This window comes from Urocitellus parryii, chromosome 3 (assembly GCF_045843805.1).
Source record: "Urocitellus parryii isolate mUroPar1 chromosome 3, mUroPar1.hap1, whole genome shotgun sequence".
NCBI classification, from domain to species: Eukaryota; Metazoa; Chordata; class Mammalia; order Rodentia; family Sciuridae; genus Urocitellus; species Urocitellus parryii.
In genome coordinates, this window is record NC_135533.1 from 34,071,161 (window position 1) to 34,091,000 (window position 19,840).

General features: G+C 36.2%; 2 protein-coding genes across 3 annotated transcripts in view; one reads left to right on the forward strand and one right to left on the reverse strand.

The window, feature by feature from the left end:
• Positions 1–1,156: 1,156 nt before the first annotated feature.
• Rpa3 (replication protein A3) lies at positions 1,157–4,588 on the reverse strand. The gene is made up of 4 exons (XM_026391531.2): positions 4,443–4,588; positions 3,350–3,424; positions 2,068–2,176; positions 1,157–1,537 (listed from the first exon to the last, which is right to left on the reverse strand). The coding sequence occupies exons 1-4, from the start codon at positions 4,539–4,541 to the stop codon at positions 1,455–1,457; spliced, it is 366 nt and encodes a 121-aa protein (XP_026247316.1). The 5' UTR covers positions 4,542–4,588; the 3' UTR covers positions 1,157–1,454.
• A 171-nt stretch (positions 4,589–4,759) lies between these two features.
• Umad1 (UBAP1-MVB12-associated (UMA) domain containing 1) overlaps positions 4,760–19,840 on the forward strand; it is a 234,047-nt gene continuing 218,966 nt past the window's right edge. Inside the window, exon 1 of one of the 2 annotated variants that reach the window (XM_026391554.2) lies at positions 4,760–4,941. The gene's annotated coding sequence lies outside the window, so the exon portion shown is untranslated. The remainder of the gene's footprint in view (positions 4,942–19,840) is intronic. The other variant, XM_026391553.2, reaches the window with a different exon arrangement.

Here is a 19,840-nt window from a genome sequence, read left to right on the forward strand (position 1 = left end):
TACAGAATTTACTTTGAGGGTGACAAAAATGTTCTACAATTTATTATGATGAGGGTTGTACAATCTAAAACAAAAAAGCATATGACTTATCTCAATGAAATTATTATAAGAAAAAACTGGAACGTGTGGTAGGGGAGCTATACTTGTTCAAATTATAGTCATTCAAAATGCAGTGCTGGTGGGACATAATAGGTATAGATGTTGAGCAGCCTAGAAACAACATTGGGGTTAGAGATATGGAATCATAAACATTAACATAGAAGATTTGACTGATCCTAAATTCATGTAGCCCATCTTACTAAATATAGTAACTTAAGAGAAGGTTTAAGGGCACTCTCAACATTTAATAGCACCGACTTTCAGGGGTTAACACAGAATTAAGGGCTTGACCCTAGTCTCGGCATGCAAGACAACATTGAGACTGGCTGTTCATAATAGCATTATTCATCATAACCAAATTTCAGCCAATTGTCTTTGTTTTATAATAAAATGTTTTAGCTTTGGCTATGTCTTTTAAGTAATCTGGAGAATATTTGGGGATAATAAGTTAAAATTTAAGATTACATTAATTTAAAATAAAACATTTTTGTACAGCTTACAAAGTATGTGAGCCTGGAATTATTTTACTTCCTCACTGAAGAGAACTGGTTAAGCCATAAAACCTAACTGGCTACATAGGCCATCATAGTTATTCTGTGGAATCTTGTCTTATACCTGCCGTATCTCTCCTTGCTCACTCCTAATATTACCTGGTGTAGACAGGAATTCCATACTAAGGGTAATTGCAATTGAAAGTGCAGGGGGTGGGGGGGTGGAAGGCACAACAAAAAAATAAAAACAAGTGAATCCACTAACTCTTGATGATCATGTACCCTTTGTTTGGCATTAGTATATGTTCAGTTTTTAAACTCAGAAAGAAAGATACTTCACAAATTACAGAAGATGTAGATTTCTACTTGTTCCTTTTCATAAAAATTACTTTAACTAGAGTATCAACTAACTAATATGGCAGAATTTATGAGATGGTGAGCATATCTTTCACACAGTTGGCCCAAGGCTTCATTTAGTAGTTCTAAGACCTGATCTACAGTTATGAAATTCCAAGCTTATGTTTGAATTCAGGACTAAATAAAAATGAAATGATTACTAGTATGCATTATTTTAACTTTTTATTAATAAAATAGAAACTTAGATTATTGACAACTGCTTTGATCTTATATCTTATCTGACCACATAATGGAGTGGCAACAGTTTATAAAAGGACTTGGGTGAGAACAGTAAATATATCAGTTTCAACCAAAATGCAGATTAGGATGTCTAAAGTTCAGTAAATGAAAATTTAAATGGAGCAAATTAAATATTAGAAATCATAGGAGTCTCTCCCTCAAACAAGTGGGACCTCCTTTAATTATCTTCATCATAGCCACTTGCAATCACAAGAAAATTCAGTAAGATCAATCACGTTGTGTAACCCCTAAGGGAAAAAACTGAGGGAACTCATGGGTAATTTTCACAGCTTCATTATAAAGTCCAAGATCTGAAAGAAACATGTAAGCAAACATTAAATTCACCATGAAAAGCTGTAACATCAATTATTATCTAAAAGATTTCTATTTCTCTTTTCTCTCCCTTTTTCTCTCCTTCAACTTATTTTCACAACCCAATTTCTAAAATTCAGACATAAATCATATTTTTTGTAGTTAAAAAATAGAAGAGACATGGAAAATAGGAGACAATCTACTTTGTTGTCCATTATAGGCAGTTTCTGCCTGGTCCATTTTAGGCATTACTGCATTGTTCCATGCCTTCAATTCATATATTAAAATAAATATGATTTTTATCATATTTAAAAAATTTCTATAAATATTAGACTTTGTTGAGTTTTCTTTGTATACAAGCAAAAACTAAGAAGCAGGGAAAAATGTCCTCCCATTTTTCTATGGGATTGGAAAACTATAGAAATTGAAAATATGGCAGGTCTGTGAGTCAATACCAACACATAATAAGAAGAGAATTGTTTTCCTCCTACTTACATAAAACCACTAAATACTAGAATGCTTTATTTACCAAAAGGATTGTTATCTTCTTTAAACTGGACATAAGATGCACACATGATGGTTGCTTTTGCTGTTACTCTGCCAACTACTTCCACGATTCCAGAAATTTCTTCATCAAGCTAAAACATTGAATGTTAATTTGGTGTTATCTTATTTTTAGTTGATAATTAATTTGGAAAACTGTTATATAGTTTACTTATCTTTCAAATTATACAATTTATTAATCTTTCATTGTAACAAAGTAACTTTAAAATTTGCCAATGTTAAAACTGAAGTGTAGCTTTTTAAAAAATGTTAAGTAGTTAACTGTCAGTATGTTACAAATCCTGTTACCTTTTAGTTGTAGGTTATTGAAAATGTCCAGAATTTCTACAAACAGTAATTTGTTTTAAAAAGACCCAATGAGAGGAACTTCATATAATTTGTATTCAAAAAGAGTGAAATGTACACACTGACCAAACAGCATAATAGATTTATCTTCATAAGAGCCAAGCAAGTGTTTTTAAATGCATTAAACATTAAATGCATAAATGACAACCAAAAATATGTAAAACAAAAATAAAAATAAAAGTCAGGTTTGGTGGCATCTGCCTATAGTTTCAGCTACTCAGGAGGTTGAGGCAGGAGTATTGCTTGGATCTCCAGCAGTTGGAGATCATCTTGGGCACATAGCAAGACCCTGACTCAGGGAAGGAAGGGGTGTGAGGGGTGGGAGAGAAAGAAAAAAGATTAAAAGAGAAAGACAGAAACTCAAATTCTTGAGGAAGGAAGAAGTAAACAGAAAAATTTTATTATGTGACTTTATAGTCTTTCATAAGGAATGAGAACTGTTATTCAACCAACACTTAAAGGATATATTAAAAAAATCGTAAGCCCAAAGAATCATAAGTTGAAAATGTAAAGGAAAATACAACAAGAGAACAGGAATTTAATTTTACAGCTAGGGAAGGTCTTTTTTTTTTTTTTTTTTTTTTTTAGGTGGGGGCGGGTACCAGAGATTGAATTCAGGGGCACTTGACCACTGAGCCACATTCCCAGCCCTATTTTGTATTTTATTTAGAGACAGGGTCTCATTGAGTTGCTTAGTGCCTTGCTTTTGCTGAGACTGGCTTTGAACTCCTGATCCTCCTGTCTCAGCCTCGGAAGCACTGGGATTACAGGTGGGCATGGTGGGTCAGCTAGGGAAGTTTTATAAGCTCCTTCTTATATTCACTCCAAACAATCAGAAACACCAACAAACCAATCCAAGATAAAGAATCAAACATAATATAGAAGTTAATACTTAAACATACAGGCTCCATCAATTCAATGGTTCCATTTTTTCCTTCTCCATCTGAAAGAATAAACATCTTTCCAGTGGGATGAATCTAAAAAAAATAAATATACAATTTTAAAATTTCCACATAAACAAAACTTTTAAATATGTCACTAAACCTACATAATTTTACCAAAGATGAACAGATTGACCCTTACTTAATTATTTGGTTCAAATTACAATCAAGTGTCATTAGATCTGGTCATGGGATGCCTAATTAATTTTGAATTTCAGATAAACAATGAAGTTATTTATTCATTAGAGGTTCCTATTTTCATTTAGAAAATCTGGTAACCCTATGCTAAAATCAAATAAAAGGAGGTAAAAGTGGAATCTTCTGGCAGTCATGATTTAGACAGTACATATTCCATGAAGAATATGTAATAAAAACTAAGCATGGAGTAAAAGAACTGATTGCTAGAAAATCTGGATTCTACTCCTGGGTGGCACCTGCCCCTGTCATATAAGAATAACTGATTTCACTCAGTGGATGAGGATGAAAAGAGTCACGGAAGCCTTTATAAATGGTTTTCCTTCAGTGCTCTGAAGTCACTGACACCAAGACTTTGGGTCTGTTTCTTGCCTGTAGGATGAGTGAGCTGCACCGTAACCTGGGGTAAGATAATGGGCTACTGCGACATCTGGGAGCGACAATCAAATAAATGTTTTATGGAGAAGCAAATTTAAGCAGAAAACGACGTTCATCAAAGACAATTACAGAAGGAAACGGGAGGATGAGCTTAGTTGGCATCAGTCAAATCTGGCTAAACCCCAAACTGAGAAGGCAGACAGGGAGTCAAGTATGTAATTCATATAAATACACAAGTGGGTGAGGGGCGCTGGAATTTGGAACCCAGGGCATTCGAAACCACTTAGTTTCCGCGCCATGCAAGTGGCGCCCAAACAGAGCTGCAATGGCTAAAGTGTGGGGAAAGTTTTCTGGTGCGAAACAAAGCAAAAGGGAGGGGAATGAGGCTGAGGCTTTCGGTTCTCCTACCGTTACCCTGAGTCCACCACCCAGGAGGTCACGGCTACCCACTGGGAGATCCTAAGACCGCGAGCCCGCGCACCTTTTCCAGCCTTCCTACGAAGCAGACCGGCCTGTCGATGAACTGAGAGAGCATGCTGGCGTTGACGCGGGCCTTGGGCAACTCCATTAAGTCAACCATGATTACGCTCGCGACCGGCGGGAAACGGGCGGACTGAAAGCGAACACCCCGCGGGAGTCGGTGGGGATGATTTCCCCGGCACCAATCAGCGAAGGCCGTTGCTCCAGCTCCGCCAATCAAATACGCGGAAGCAGCGAACTTCGTCACGCAGTTCCGGACTAGGCTGGGGAAGGGCTTGAGCAGGTTCTGCCTACGGAAGTGGGAATCAGCTGCTTAGTGACGCGCGGCGTTCCGGAAGTTGTCCGGGTCCGGGCGGAGTGGGCAGTGGAGCCGGGACTTGGAGAGGCGGCGCCCGAGGCTGCTCTCCAGGAGCTCCGGCTTTCTAGCGGCGACACAACCCCGGAAGTGGGGTGGCGGGCTCCGGTGCTGTAGTGGCGGCAGACTGCGGCGCGAGCCTCAGGTACTTCTTTTGCGGAAGGCACCGCAGCCTTGCTGTTTCTTCTTCTCCCCTCGGACCGAGTCAAAGAGCTAGGAGGGAGTTGGGAGTCCGCTCCGCCGCAGTGTTCACGGGAATGTGCACTGACCGTGACAGTTAGCCCACCTCCCCTCTTCGAGGTTCTGCGTGGGAGGCGGAGACATGCTTGCTGAATGAAGTCTGTGTTTCGGGCTTCTTTTTGATGCCCACGTACCTAAAGCTGGAAAGCGGGGTCCTCAGTGTTAATGACTGGCTTTCGCTGCTAGGTAGCAGAGAGTCTGTAACCCCCAGCTATGTCACTTTACAGCTCAATTCCCCCAGGTCTGAGAAAAAAGGTTGACGAGATTACCTATGGCCGTTTCTAGTCCTGACATTACGGAGCTGTCAATTCTTTCACTTGCTCCGAGTTATTAGCAAATAGATGTACCTCTGGGTGGGCATGGGAAGGGCCGCAGGATAGGACCAGAGGAGACAGGCTTAACTAGCTGATTAAACTAAAACAGGTGTGCCTCTTCGTGAGTTACATTCTCCATCCGCAAAACGAGGGGGTTTGATTGATTTGCAAGGAGGTCCTACCTGACTAACTTTTGACCATATGATTAACGGACTCTCCTAACGCCTCTGCAATCTTTCCACCATTGCTCTTTCTCGGTAGCCCCCTGAAAGGGAGATCTGGAGATCTGGAAGATAATCTGTTCCAAAAATATTTGGGGGTTTCTCGAATCTGTTGCTGGTTAATAATGTGGTTTGAAAACGGTGGATATTGATTTTAAGGATTTCATCTGGTGGAGTTGGTATCTGCCTTGCTCCGGAGATTTTAGAATGAGTGCTCATAAAAATACCATCAAATGGTGATGCAGAAATTGGGGAAAAAAATCTTAATTGGTTATTATAATTTTGTGGAAACTGAGTATGAATTCTCCCAAAGCCACAGAATTGTCATTCAAATTTAGATACCTAGCTGGGGTCTTCAATTTAGTCCCACAATTGCGTTATGCAAAGGAGATCTGTTTTGAGACTTCATGTGACAATCTGTGATTAAAATCTGATATACCATGTTTAGATGATAGCTTCCCTCTGGGTTCATTTATACCACTTACTGTGTTTGTCTTAATAATCACTAAAAAGTTCAAAGGATTTCATTAGACAAACGTGGGGTGCCTTTAGTTGGTGTAAATAAAAGCTGTGATTGTATGAATGTAAGTCATTGAAGTCTATATTTCTGCATAAAGCCTTAAGGTCCTTTGCATTTTAGAATTTCTTTGCAAAGGAATTTAGTGTGCAATATACAGAGTACCCATGAATGTATTTCATAGTATTTTTTTTATGAGAAGTCTTTAAAATACCAGATAACAAGCAATATATTTATAACAGTTAAAGGACCATTTTTAAGCAAAGACTTTTTTTTTTTTTTAAAGTGAGATGAACAAAAAGGTAATTTAAAACAGCACTTTGGATTTTTTGGAGTCACTTCAAATTTATTATGAAACAGATAATGCCACAGAAGAATACATATAGCTGATATGGATAGTTTGGAGCCTCTAATTCAGCTTAAGAAATGGAAATTTACTACTAATTTGTTTGAACTCTGCTGTCAAGTTCTCCCTTCCAGCCAATCTTGAACAACACTCTCTTGCAGTCTGTTTTAAACTTCCTAGGATTTCTTTATAGTCATGTCACATAAAAGGCATACTGTTTTATTTTGTCAATTAGACTTTTATATAAATGGAATTATCCATCTCTTCTGATTTGTTTCTTTGGCTTGTTTTTCAAGAGTAAAGTATGGTGATGAATATAGGTAGATTTTATTCTTTTACCTCTGCTATTTAATTCTATTATTGACATTTAAAAATTTTTTAAAATTTAATTTGTTATATGTGACAGAATGCATTACAATTCATATTACACATATACAGTACAGTTTTTCATATCTCTGGTTGTACACAAGGTAGAGTCACACCATTCTTGTCTTCATACATGTAATGATGTTCATCTCATTCCACCATCTTTCCTACACCCATGATCCCTCCCTTTCTCTCCCTCCCCGGAGTTGGTCTATTCCTCCCATGCTCCCCATCTCCCCCATTGTGAATCAGCCTCCTTATATCAGAGGAAATATTCAGCATTTGTTTTTTTTTTTGGGGGGCGGGCGGATTGGCTTACTTAGCATTATATTCTCCAACTCCATACATTTATCTGCAAATGCCATGATTTTATTCTCTTTTAATGCTGAATAATATTCCATTGTGTATATATATACCACATTTTCTTTATTCATTCATCTACTGAAGGGCATCTAGGTTGATTCCACAGTTTAGCTATTATGAATTGTGTTGCTGTAAAATTAATGTGGCTGTGTCCCTGTAGTATTCTGTTTTTAAGTCCTTTGAGTATAGACCAATGAGTGGGATAGCTGGGTCAAATAGTGGTTCCATTCTCAGTTTTCCAAGGAATTGCCATACTGCTTTGCATATTGGCTGCATCATTTTGCAGTCCCACCAGCAATGGTAGGAGTGTACCTTTTTCCCCATATCCTTGCCAATAACTTATTGTTGTCTCTTATTTTTCCAGGTTAATTTCAAGGCTGCTTTTTCTATGTCTGTGAGGAATGTCACTAGGATTTTGATTGGAATTGCATTAAATCTGTATAGTGCTTTTGGTAGTATGGTCGTTTTGACAATATTGATTCTGGCTATCCAAGAACAAAGTAGATCGTTCCATCTTCTAAAGTTTTCTTAATAGCTGCCATTCTGACTGGAGTGAGATGAAAATTTTGCATTTTTCTAATGGCTAGAGATGTTGAACATTTTTTAAATATATTTGTTGATTCTTTGTCACCTTCTGAGAAGGGTCTGTTCAGTTCCTTAGCCCATTTATTGATTGAATTATTTGATTTTTGGTGTTAAGATTTTTGAGTTCTTTATATATCCTAGAGATTAGTGCTCTATCTGATATGCATGTAGTAATTTGCTCCCAAAATATAGGCTCTCTATTCATCTCACTGATTGTTTCTTTTTGAATCCATCTCATTTATTGATTCTTGATTTTTAACTCTTGGGCTATAGCAGTCTTATTGAGCAAGTAGGAGCTTAAGCCTATATGATGGAGATTTGGGCCTCCTTTTTTTCTTATAGACATAGGGTTTCTGATTTAATTCCTAGGTCCTTGATCCACTTTGAGTTGAGTTTTGTGCATGGAGAGAGATAGGGGTTTGATTTTATTTTGTTGCATATGAATTTCCAATTTTCCCAACACCATTTGTTGAAGAGCTCTTTTCTCCAGTGAATGTTTCTGGTGCCTTTGTCTAATATAAGATAACTGTCATTATGTGGGTTAATTTCTGTGTCCTTTATTCCATACCATTGGTCTGCCAGTCTATTTTGGTGCCAATACCATGGTGTTTTTCTTACTATTGCTCTGCAGTACAGTTTAAGTTCAGATATAGTGATGCCACCTGCTTCACTCTTCTTGCTAAGGATTGCTTTAGCTCTTCTAGGTCTCTTATTTTTTCCAGATAAATTTCATGACTGCTTTTCCTATTTCTAGGAGGAATGTCATTGGGATATTGATTGGAATTGCATTAAATCTGTGTAATGTTTTTGGTAGTATGATAATTTTGACAATATTTATTCTGCCTATCCAAGAACAAGTAGATCTTTCCATCTTCTAAGGTCTTCTTTTATTTTTCTATAGCATTCTGTAGTTTTTATTGTAGAGGACTTTCATCTCTTTTGTTTAGTTGATTCCCAAGTATTTTCATTTTTTTGAGGCTACGGGGTAGTTTTCCTCATTTCCCTTTAAGAGTATTTGTTATTGACATACAGGAATGCCTTTGATTTATGGGTGTTGATTTTATATTCTGCTATTTTGCTGAATTCATGTATTCTAGAAGTTTTCAGGTGAATTTTTTTGGGGGGGTCATCTAAGTATAGAATCATGTCATCACCAAGTAGTGCTAATTAGAGTTCTTCTTTTCCTATCCATATCCCTTTAATTTCTTTCATCTAATTGCTTTGGCCAGTGTTTCAAGAACTATATTAAACAGAAGTGGTGAAAGAGGGCATCTTTGTCTTGTTCAAGTTTTTAGAGAGAATGCTTTCAGTTTTCCCCATTTAGAATGATATTGACCTGGGGCTTAGTGTAGATATCTTTTACAATGTTGAGAGATGTTCCTGTTATCCCTCGTTTTTCAAGTGTTTTGAACATGAAGGGGTGCTGTATTTTGACAAATGCTTTTTTTTTTTTGCATTTATTGAGATGATCGTATGGTCATTATCATTAAGTCTATTGATATGATGAATTACATTTATTGATTTCCATATGTTGAACCAACCTTGCATCCCTGGAATGAACCACACTTGATCACGGTGCACTATCTTTTTGATATGTTATTGTTTTCAATTTGCCAGAATTGTATTGAGAATTTTTGCATCTATGTTCATTAGAGATATTGATCCAAAGTTTTCTTTCATTGATGTGTCTTTGCCTGGTTTTGGAATCAGGATAATATTGGCTTCATAGATTGAGTTTGGAAGTGTTCCCTCTTTTTCTATTTCATGAAATAATTTGAAGAGTAATGGTATTAGTTCTTCTTTAAAGGTCTTATAGAACTAAGCTATGGACCCATATGGTCCTGGGCTTTTCTTGGTTGGTAGGTTTTTGATGGCATCTTCTATTTCATTTTTTGAAATTGATCTATTTTGATATTTTTTATGATTAATTTTGCTTGAAGTCTATTTTATTTCATATGAGGATGGAAACGCCCGCTTGTTTCCATAGTCCATATAAGTGGTATGATTTTTCCTAACATTTCATCTTCAGTCTCTGAATGTCTTTTCCTATCTTATGAGTCTCTTGGAGGCAGCATATTGTTGGGTCTTTTTTTTTAAATGCAATCTGCCAGTCTATGTCTTTTGTTTGTTGAGTTTAGGCCATTAATATTCAGGGTTATTATTGAGACATAATTTCTATTTCTAGCCATATTTGTTTAGTTTTGGTATTGAACTTGACACGATTTCTCCTTTGATTAGTTTTTCCTTTAGTGTAATACCTCCCTCTGCTTATTTTCATTGTTGTTTTTCAATTCCTCTTCATGGAATATTTTGCATAGAATGGTGCAGGTTTTCTAGTTGTAAATTCTTTTAACTTTTGTTTATCATGGAAGTTTTTTATTTCATCACCAAATATAAAGCTTAGTTTTGCTGGATATAAGATTCTTGGTTGGCATCCATTTTCTTTCAAAGCCTGTTACATGTTGTTGCAGGATCTTCTTGCTTTCAGGGTCTGCATTGAAAAATCTGCACATAACCTAATTGGTTTCCCCCCATATGTAATCTGATTCCTTTCTCTCATGGCTTTTAAAATTTTCTCCTTCTTCTTTATGCTAGGCATTTTCATTATAATGTGCCTTGGAGTGGATCTGTTGTGATTTTGTACATTTGGTATTCTTTAAACCTCTTGTATTTGGTTTCCAATTCATTCTTTCTGTTTGGAAAATTTTCTGATATTATTTCATTGAATACATTATTCACTCCTTTGGTTTGGAACTCTATGCCTTCTTCTATCTCAATAACTCTTAAATTTGGTCTTTTTTATGCTATCCCATATTTCTTGAATGTTCTGATCATGGCTTCTTACCATCTTCACTGTGTGGTCTACATTTTTTTCAATTTATATATTTTGTCTTCATTGTCTGAGGTTGTGTCTTCCAAGTGGTCTAATCTGTTGGTGTTGCTTTCAATTGAACTTTTAATTTGGTTTACTGGTTTTTTTTTAATTTCAAGGATTCATGTTTTTTTTTTTTTCATTTCAAGGATTCATGTTTTTTTTTTTCATTTCAAGGATTCATGTTTTTTTTTTTCTTTTGCTTCCTGTATTTGCTTATGTAGCTCTTTGTCAAAATGATCTTTTGCGGGCTGGGGATGTGGCTCAAGCGGTAGTGCGCTCTCCTGGCATGCGTGCGGCCCCGGTTCGATCCTCAGCACCACATACCAACAAAGATGTTGTGTCCGCCGAGAACTAAAAAATAAATATTAAAAATTCTCTCTCTCTCACTCTCTCTCCTCTCTCACTCTCTCTTTAGAAAAAAAAATGATCTTTTGCTGCCTATATTTGCTCTCTTATATTATCCTTTATGTATATCCTGAATTACTTCTCTGTCATTCCTTCTGCTGTGCTGGCCATAGATTCTAATAATGTAGTATCTTTATTTGTTTGGGGCACTTTTTTCCCCTTGTCTTTTCATTTTGTTAGTGTGTCTTCCCTTCAAGCAGTGGGGATCTGAGATGCTACTGTTTCACCCTGAAGGCTTATAGTGCCTCTGCAAGGTTCCAATACCTCTCCTTTGAGGGGAAGAACAATGTTAACAGATCCCAGTACAAACAGTGTATATAACCTTAAACCAAACAGTTGCTATTCAGACATTTACAGTTTGGTCACAGTACACAGAAATGGCTAGTTCAGTTATCATCTACAATATGAACCATAGGTTTGCAAAAGGGTTTCTAGTTCCTGATGGTGGACAAAGAACCTGGATGAGGTGTAGGATGAGATGTTGAGAGAGTAGGAGGTGAGGATATAGAGTTATTGTATCTTAAGGAGTGTGAAAGGGGAATCTAAAGAAAGTTCGTAGCAGGAGAAGACAGAGAAAGTAATTTTGAGTAGACAAGTAAGTGGTAAAACAGTAGAGTACATAAAACACATAATAACTAAGAAAAATAAAAATGTAAAAATAGAAAAAAAGAATAGACAACACAGATGTAATATACTATTCAGACATCCCAGTCCTCAGAATCCTAATTCATGCAAAGTAGTTGGTTTCACATATGTTGGGGATCTGAGGGCTGGAAAATAAAGAGGGAGAAGAAAAAAAATCTTGAAGAAATAAGGATTGTTTTGGTTGGAGATCAGTATTTTTCCTGCTTCCCTTCTCATCCAATAGTTGGGATTGTCTTCTATTGGCTCATATCTTCACTCACGGGATGGTGAAGGTTACTAGAGTGGTAGGGTTTGTCTTGGGCGCAGGGCACCTGCAAGTCAGGGGTATGGCACCTGCTGGTCCCCAATAGGAGACTGCTCCCCAAGGATCTCCTTTGGGTCCTGCTCACCTGGTCTCATGTCATTATCTTCCTTGTAGACCTCACAGTTCTGGTCTCTAAATTAGTCTCTAAACTATATCTTACTCACCCTGTCCTTTCTACTGCCTTCCTCTCCTTAGGTCTTGTGAGACTGCACACCTGTCTTGGAGAGCTGTTTTATATTGGGCAGTCATGTGCTGGGTTAGCAGCTAAAACTGGGTAGAGGTGGGAGTTGTGAACTATCATACCTGCCCAGGCTGTGTTTTAGACTGGGAGTTGCCCCAACTAAAGATGGCCACGAAGGTGACCCTAGATGGAGGTGTCTGCTTTCAGTGATGGTGAGTCAGACTAGATTGGGGGAGCTGGGCAATGGCGTTGGATGATGTATTCAGAGATGAGCTCTGTGGTGTTCTGTGTGTTGTCTTCAGAGCCTGTGCGATGTCTGCAGGTGCAGGTAGGCTACCATGTGTAGGGGACTATGGCAGTGGCTGTAGAGTCCCAAGATGGAGGTGACTGAGAAAGCCCCACGTTGGTAGAAGGGGATCCACACAGGAGTGTCAGCCAGAGTTCCTGCATGTGGGTAGCATCTAAGTGTCCTTCATGGGAATGGGCAACAGAGATTTCTGCGCTGGTGTGTTTCGAGGAGTCCTGCTCTGATGCTGAGGCTGAAGCCCTGTGCGGGCTGGCAGCTCTGGTTCCTGCATTGGAACAGCTGTGGGGAGGGTCCTCTCTCATAGAGAAGCACTATTCCCACTACTTGAGTCTCAGGCCACTGAGTGACACAGAATGCTGCCTCCCTCTGGCCCACCCTTTTGGATTTCCCCTTTGATTGACCTTTTGATTGTAGTTCTTTTCTGTTGCTGCTGTGAGTAGTCTTGTATTGTGTGATTGTACCAATGTTTAGCAGTAGAATTGCTAGAACATAGGGCATGGATCTTCAGCTTTTTTAGAAAAAGCAAATGATTTCCCTGAATAGTGGGGTCAATTTATCCTTTTACCTAGAGTTTAGGAGAGTTCCAGGTGATCCATATTCTTGGTAGCTCTTAAAGCTCTTCCTCTCCAATTTGGTAGAAATGGGATGGCTCCTGTGAGCTGAATTTATATTCCCTGATTACTAATAAGGTTGAAAATCTTTTTGAGTATTTATTGGCCTGTTTTTTCAAATCTCTTTTTGCCCTGCTGATTTTTTTTCTTACTTTGAAGAGCTTGTTATGTTAGTGTGGACAGTAATGCAATAAAGTGTTTTCTTAGTATTTTGGCCCACTTTTTATATTCTTTTCCTTTCTTTCCTTCCTGTTTTTGACTATAAAGGATTTTTTATTTTAATATAATGAAGATTTTTCCATAAGTTTAATATAGTTGAAAAGGTCAAGTTTTAAAAAATCTCATTTGAGCAGTCTTGCGTCAAGATCTTAACAATATATATATATTTTTTTAGTTTGGCTTTCATGTTTCACCATCTAGAATTGAGTTTTATGTATGTTGTCAGACAGGTATCCAGTTTGTTTTCATTTCAGTTGTCCTAGCATCATTTATTCACTGTTTCAATATTTTGTTACTGACCTCCAGTGTCATGTTAAGTTTACAGATACATGTAGAGTCTGTTGTTGGGTTATCGATATTAGTCTGTTGTTCCTTTTTCTGTCTCCAAACCTACCCATTTTTCTTCTGTATGTAGCCGTGTGATAGCGTTTGATGTCTGAGACCATGTTCTTCAGGTATGTCTTGGTTATTCCCATCTCTCCCATTCCATTTAAAATTTAGCTTTTAAAGTCCCTTGGAAAACTGTTGTGATTTTGATCAAAATTACATTGAGTCCTTGGATTTCTTTCAGAAGTAATATCAATAACTCTCACTGTCCTTGAGCTATTTTAGTCCCCTTTTAAAGAATTTCAAAATTTTCTCACTAAAAGCTTTGATTTTTAGATTAGATGTATTTCTGGGTACCTTGTTTTTGACACTAGTATAAATAATATTTTTTTAATTAAAGCTTTTAACCATTGGTTGCTGGTGTATAGAAAAGCCATCTTGTTCAACTCTTCATTCGTTTTTTTTAAATTATTTGTTCTTTTTAGTTACATATGACAGTAGAATGTATTTTGACACATCATACATATAGGAATTCTAACTTCCCATTTTTGTGATTATACATGACAGGGAGTTACACTGGTTGTATATTTATATAACAACATAGGAAAGTTTTGTCTAATTCATTCTATTGTCTTTTCTATTCCTATCTTCCCCTGTTCCCTTTGTTCCCCTTTGTCTAATCCATTGATCTTCTACCTCCCCTCCCCTTATTGTGAGTTAGCATCCCCATATCAGGGAGAACATTTGGCCTTTAGTTTTTTGGCTTATTTCACTTAGCATGATAGTTTCCAGTTCCATCCATTTGCCAGCAAATGCCATAATTTCATTCTTCTTTGTGGCTGAGTAATATCCATTGTGTAAATGTCACGTTTTCTTAATCCATTCATCTTAAACTCATGTTTCTGTAATTTTCTAAGAGATTCTTTTGAGTTTTCTTTTCATATATTAATAATTGCAATTTTGTTTCTTAACAATTCTTACACATTTTATTTAGTTTTCTTGTCGAAGTTAGATCCTTTGGTACCTTTGAATAGAAATGGTGTTAAGATGGGGTTTGGGTGCATAAATTAAAGTATCACACATACATATAGACTAATTCTCGAAGAAGTCAAAACAACCCAGAGTCATGCAACACAGCTCTTATGTGGAGGTGCAACTAAGCTGTCAGGGACCCAGGTTCCTTTAGTCTTTCAGTTCTGTGTGCTTAAAATCTAGTCTTATATTAAGGTTGCTTGATAGGCCAATATTAAGTACTGGACTTTCAAGTACTGAGTCTGCATTTCAGGAAGCAGAAATGTGGGCCAGCAAAAGGATGTATGTTCATGGGATTTAGTTCCTTTAAGGAAACTTCCTGGAAGTTATTCCCAACCTGAAGTTTTGCTGGTTAGGTTAAGATATTTGTCTATTCTGGTTTGATAAGACTTTGGTTATCAAATTCCATAAGATGCAGTTTTGTGTTCTTAATTGAGATAATGAAATCAATGTATTTTCCTATGTTGAATCATGCTTTCATTCCTGGGAGAAACACAACTTGGTTTATTATATATATTATTATATATTTCTAGGTTTTATTTGCTGCTGTTTTAAGATTTTTGCATTCATGTTAATGAATAACATTGGCTTGTAATTTTTCTTTCTTGTGTAGTCCTTGTCAGATTCTGATTTCACAGTTATTCTTATGCTATTAATTATGCAGTGTTTCTCTATTTATTCTCCAATATTTTGTGTAAAATTGGAATTGTCTATTTGTTGACTGGTACAACTCACCTGTAAAACCTTCTGAGTCTGGTGTATTTGCCTGTGACTACTGCTTTAGCTGTATCCCATGCATTTTCATAGGTACTCACTAGTTATCAAATTCTAAATATTTTTCATGTTCCATCATAGTTCTTCTTTGACTCATGGGTTATTTGGTTTTATTTGCAAATTTGTAGGTTTAATAATTATGTTGTTAATTTCTGATGTAATTGCTTTGTGGTCAGAGGTATGGTCTGTTACTAATTATTTGAAAGTGTTTGAAACTTTAGGCTTTATCAAGTATGTGAGAAATTTTTGTAAAGGTTTAACGTGTATTATGACAATAGCATTGGTAAATTTAACCTGGAGGTTCTGCTGTTATGAATTTTTGAAGCCTTGTTATTGTGAGGTAAAATGGTGAAATTAAGTAGTGAAAGAAGCGACTATCATCATGCTTTTTGCTTTAAAGTTTCTTTTGTTCTCCACATTTTTTATTGGTACATTATAATTGTACATAATGGTGGGATTTGTTGTTTTATATTAGTACATACATACAATTTAACAATATAATGGCCAACATTCCTCCCCAGCACTTCCCCTCTTCCTCCCCTCCTTCTATCTGTAGTCCCTTTCTTCTGTTCTGCTTACTTCCTTTTGCTTTTCATATGATCACCCCTACCTTTTTTTTTTTCTAACTTTCACGTATGAGGGAAAACATGATTATTGACCTTCTGAGTTTAACTAATTTCACTTAACATAAGGTTCTCAAGTTCCATTCATAATTTCCAATTTTGCAAATGACATAATTTTATTTTTTCTTTATGGCTGCATAAAGCTTCACTGTGTATATATACACCACATTTTCTCTATCCCTCTGTTGATGGACACCTACTCTGGTTCCGTAGTTTGGGTATTGTGAATTGTGCAGCTGTAAACAGGATATGCATGATTGCTACAGAATGCCGACTTTAATTCCTTAGGATAAATACTGAGGAGTGGTTGGTATAGCTGGTCATATGGTGGGTGGTTCCTTTCATAGTCTTTTGAGGAGCTTTCATACTGGTTTCTATAGAGGGTGTACTAATTTAAAGTTCCACCGACAGTGTAAAAGTGTTCCTTTTACTCGACCTCCTCTCCAGCATTTATTGTTGTTTGTATTCTGAATGACTGCCATTCTGACTGGTATGAAATTAAAACTCAATGAAATCTAGTTTTTATTTGTTGTTATTGTTTTTTGGTACCAGGGATTGAACCCAGGGACACTTAACCACTGAGCCACATCCAAAGTCCTTTTTATGTTTTATTTTGAGACAGAGTCTTGCTAAGTTGCTTAGGGCCTTTTTAAAGTTGCTGAGACTGGTCTTGAATTTGTGATCCTCCTGCCTCAGCCTTCCCAGCTGCTGAGATTACAGGCATAGGCCACCACACCCAGCCTCAGTGTAGTTTTGTCTCTTATTTTCCAAATTCCTATTTGTTGTCCATTTGCAGTTTTTCTTTTGAGGAAGTGTCTGTTTAATTCATTTGCCTATTTATTAATTTTTTTTTGTTCTGGTGTTATGTTTTTTGAGTTCTTTATATATATTCTAGATATTAATTCTTTGTCAGAAAAGTAGCTAGCAAAGAGTTTCTTCCATTCTGTAGGTTCTCAGTTATTTCCTTTGCTGAGTAGAAGACTTTTAATTTGATGCCTTCCCATTTATTAACTCTTGGCATTATTTCCTGAGCTTTAGAGGTTCTATTGAGAAACTCATTGCCTGTGCTTGTATGCTGGAGTATTGATTCTGGGTTTTCTTTTAGGAATTGCATAGTTTCTGGTCTAATTCCTAGGTCTTTGATTTATTTTGTGCAGGGTGAAAGATAAGGATCTAGTCTTATTCTTCTACATGTGGATAACCAGTTTTTCCAGCACCATTTGTTAAAGAGGCTCTTTTCTCCAATGTATACTTTCGTCACCTTTGTCAAGGATCAGATAACTATAGATGTGTGGATTTGTTTCTGTGTCTTCCATTTTGTACCAATTGTCTGTGTGTCTGTTTTTATTGTAGTACCATACAGTTTTTGTTTTATAGTTCTGTAATTTGAAATCAAGTATTATGAGGCCTCTAGCATTGATGTTTTTTTTTTTTTTTTTTTTTTTTTTGCTTAGAATTGTTGTGGCTACTGTAGGTCTTTTATTCTTTCAAATGAATTTTAGAACTATTTTTTCTAGTTCTGTGAAGAATGTCATTGGTATTTTGATAGGAATTGCATTGAATCTGTATATTGCTTTTGATAGTACAGACATTAATACTATTGTGCATATCCATGTGCATGGGAGATCTTTCCTCTTTTCATTTAATATTAAGGATGTTTGTATATAAGTTCTTCAGGGGTTTGGTCCATAGTTTTCTTTCCTGTGTTTTTATTTGTGTTTTGTATGAGTGTGATATTGGCTTCATAAAGCAAATTTGGAAATGTTCCATCTCTATTTCATGGAATAATTTGAGGAATACCGACATTATTTCTTCTTTAAATTCTGGTATAGGGCTGGAGTTGTGGCTCAGCAGTAGAGCGCTCGCCTCGCACATACAACACCCTGGGTTTGATCCTCAGCACCACATAAAAATAAATAAGTGAAATAAAGGTATTGTGTTCAACTAAAAAATAAATATTAAAAAAAATAAATTCTGGTACAATTCAGCTGAGAATCCATTTGGTCCTGGGATTTTCTTTGTTGTAAGGCTTTCTATCACTGCTTTTTTCTCATTATTAGTTACTTGTCTATTTAGATTTTATATGTATTCTAGATTCAATTTTGGCAGGTTATATATATTTAGAAATGTATCCTTTTCTTCTAAGTTTTCCACTTTATTAGAATATAAGTTTTCAAAGTAGTCCTTAATGATCTGCCATATTTCTGTAGTGTGTGGTGATTTTCTCCTTTTTCATTTCTAACTTTATTGAGTCTTCTCGTTCTTTTGGTTAGTTTGGCTAAGGGCCTATCAATCTTGTTTATCTTTTCAAAGAACCAGCTTTTTGTTTCATTGATTCTTTGCATTGTTTTTTTTCCCCTCAATTTTATTGATTTCAGCTCTGATCTCAATTATTTCTTTCTATTAGTTTTGGAATTGATTTGTTCTTATTTCTCAAGGGGCTTGAGATACATCATTAGATTATTTATATGGGATCTATTTGATTTTCTTATGTAGGCACTTATAACTATAAAGCTTACTATTAGAACTCCCTTCATAGTGTTCTGGAGGTTCTGGTATGTTATATCATGAGTATCATTTTTCTCATTTGAGCCTAAATTTTAAAAATTTCTCCTCTGATTTCCTTCTATCACCAGTTCATCACCCAAAAGTATATTGGTCAAACTCCATGTATTTCTATACAGTTTTTTAGTGTTGGTTTCTAATTGCATTCCAATATGATTTGACAAGATGGAAGCAATTATACCAGTTTTTTTTTTTTTGTATTTGCTGAGAGTTGCCTTGTAGCCTAAAATATGGTCTAATTTAGGAGAATGTTCCAGGAGCTGCTGAGAAGAAAGTATATTCAGATGTTGTTGGATGAAATCTTCTATAGATGTCTGATAAATCCATTTGATTTATAATATTTTTCAGGTCCAAAGAATCTTTACTGAATTTATGTCTGGATGACCTATCTAATGGTGAGAGAGGTGTGTTTAAATCACCCAGTATTATTGTAGTGGAGTGTGTCTGAGTCTTTGAGTAATATCTCTTTTATGAAACCATTTGTACCCGTGTTTGGGACATCATTATTTATTGTTGTATATTCTTGTTGGATTGTTCCCTTTATTAGTGTGAAGAGACCTTCTTTGTCTCTTCTGATGAATTTTGGTTTGAAGTCTGCTTTGTCAAATATGAGAGTTGCATCTCCTCTCTGTTTTTGGGTTCCATTTATATCCTTTCACTTTCAGCCTGTCTTTGCCTATGAGGTGGTGAGTCTCTTGCAAACAACACATAGTTGGGTCTTGTGTCTTAATCCATTCTGTCAGCTGTCTTTTAATTGCATAGTTGAGAACATATATATTCAATGAAATTATAAAAATACTTTTATGAATTTCTGCCATTTTGATTTATTTGTTGTGTTTAATTTGGTCCTGATCTCATTTGTTTTGCTACTCTGGAAATGAGATTTGTTCATTTGTTTAATGCCGAGTTTTTGATTTCTTCTGTGTGGAAAGTTTCTTTATAGTGCCAGATTAGTGTAGTCATGGATTCTTTTAGTTTCTGCTTATTTTGGAACATTTTTATTACTCTTTTGATTTTGAAGGAAAGTTTTGCTGGATATAACAATCTTAGTTGACAGTTACTTTCTTTCAGGACTTTGAACATATCATTTCAAGCCCTTCTAGATTTTAGAGTTTGTGCTGTGAAATTGTAAGTAATTCTGATTGGCTTGTCTCTATGTGGCTTGATAGTTTTTCCCTTGAGGCTTTTAAGATTTTATCCTTGTTCTGTATGTTAGGCATTTTA

Bases quoted from the DNA above. Each gene is read 5' to 3' on its own strand.
- Rpa3 (XM_026391531.2), bottom strand. From the start codon at position 4,541: ATGGTTGACTTAATGGAGTTGCCCAAGGCCCGCGTCAACGCCAGCATG. The intron at 3,425-4,442 runs GTGCGCGGGCTC...TATTTTTTTTAG, and splicing joins TCGTAGGAAGGCTGGAAAAG to ATTCATCCCACTGGAAAGAT. The intron at 2,177-3,349 runs GTATGTTTAAGT...TCAATGTTTTAG, and splicing joins CCATTGAATTGATGGAGCCT to CTTGATGAAGAAATTTCTGG.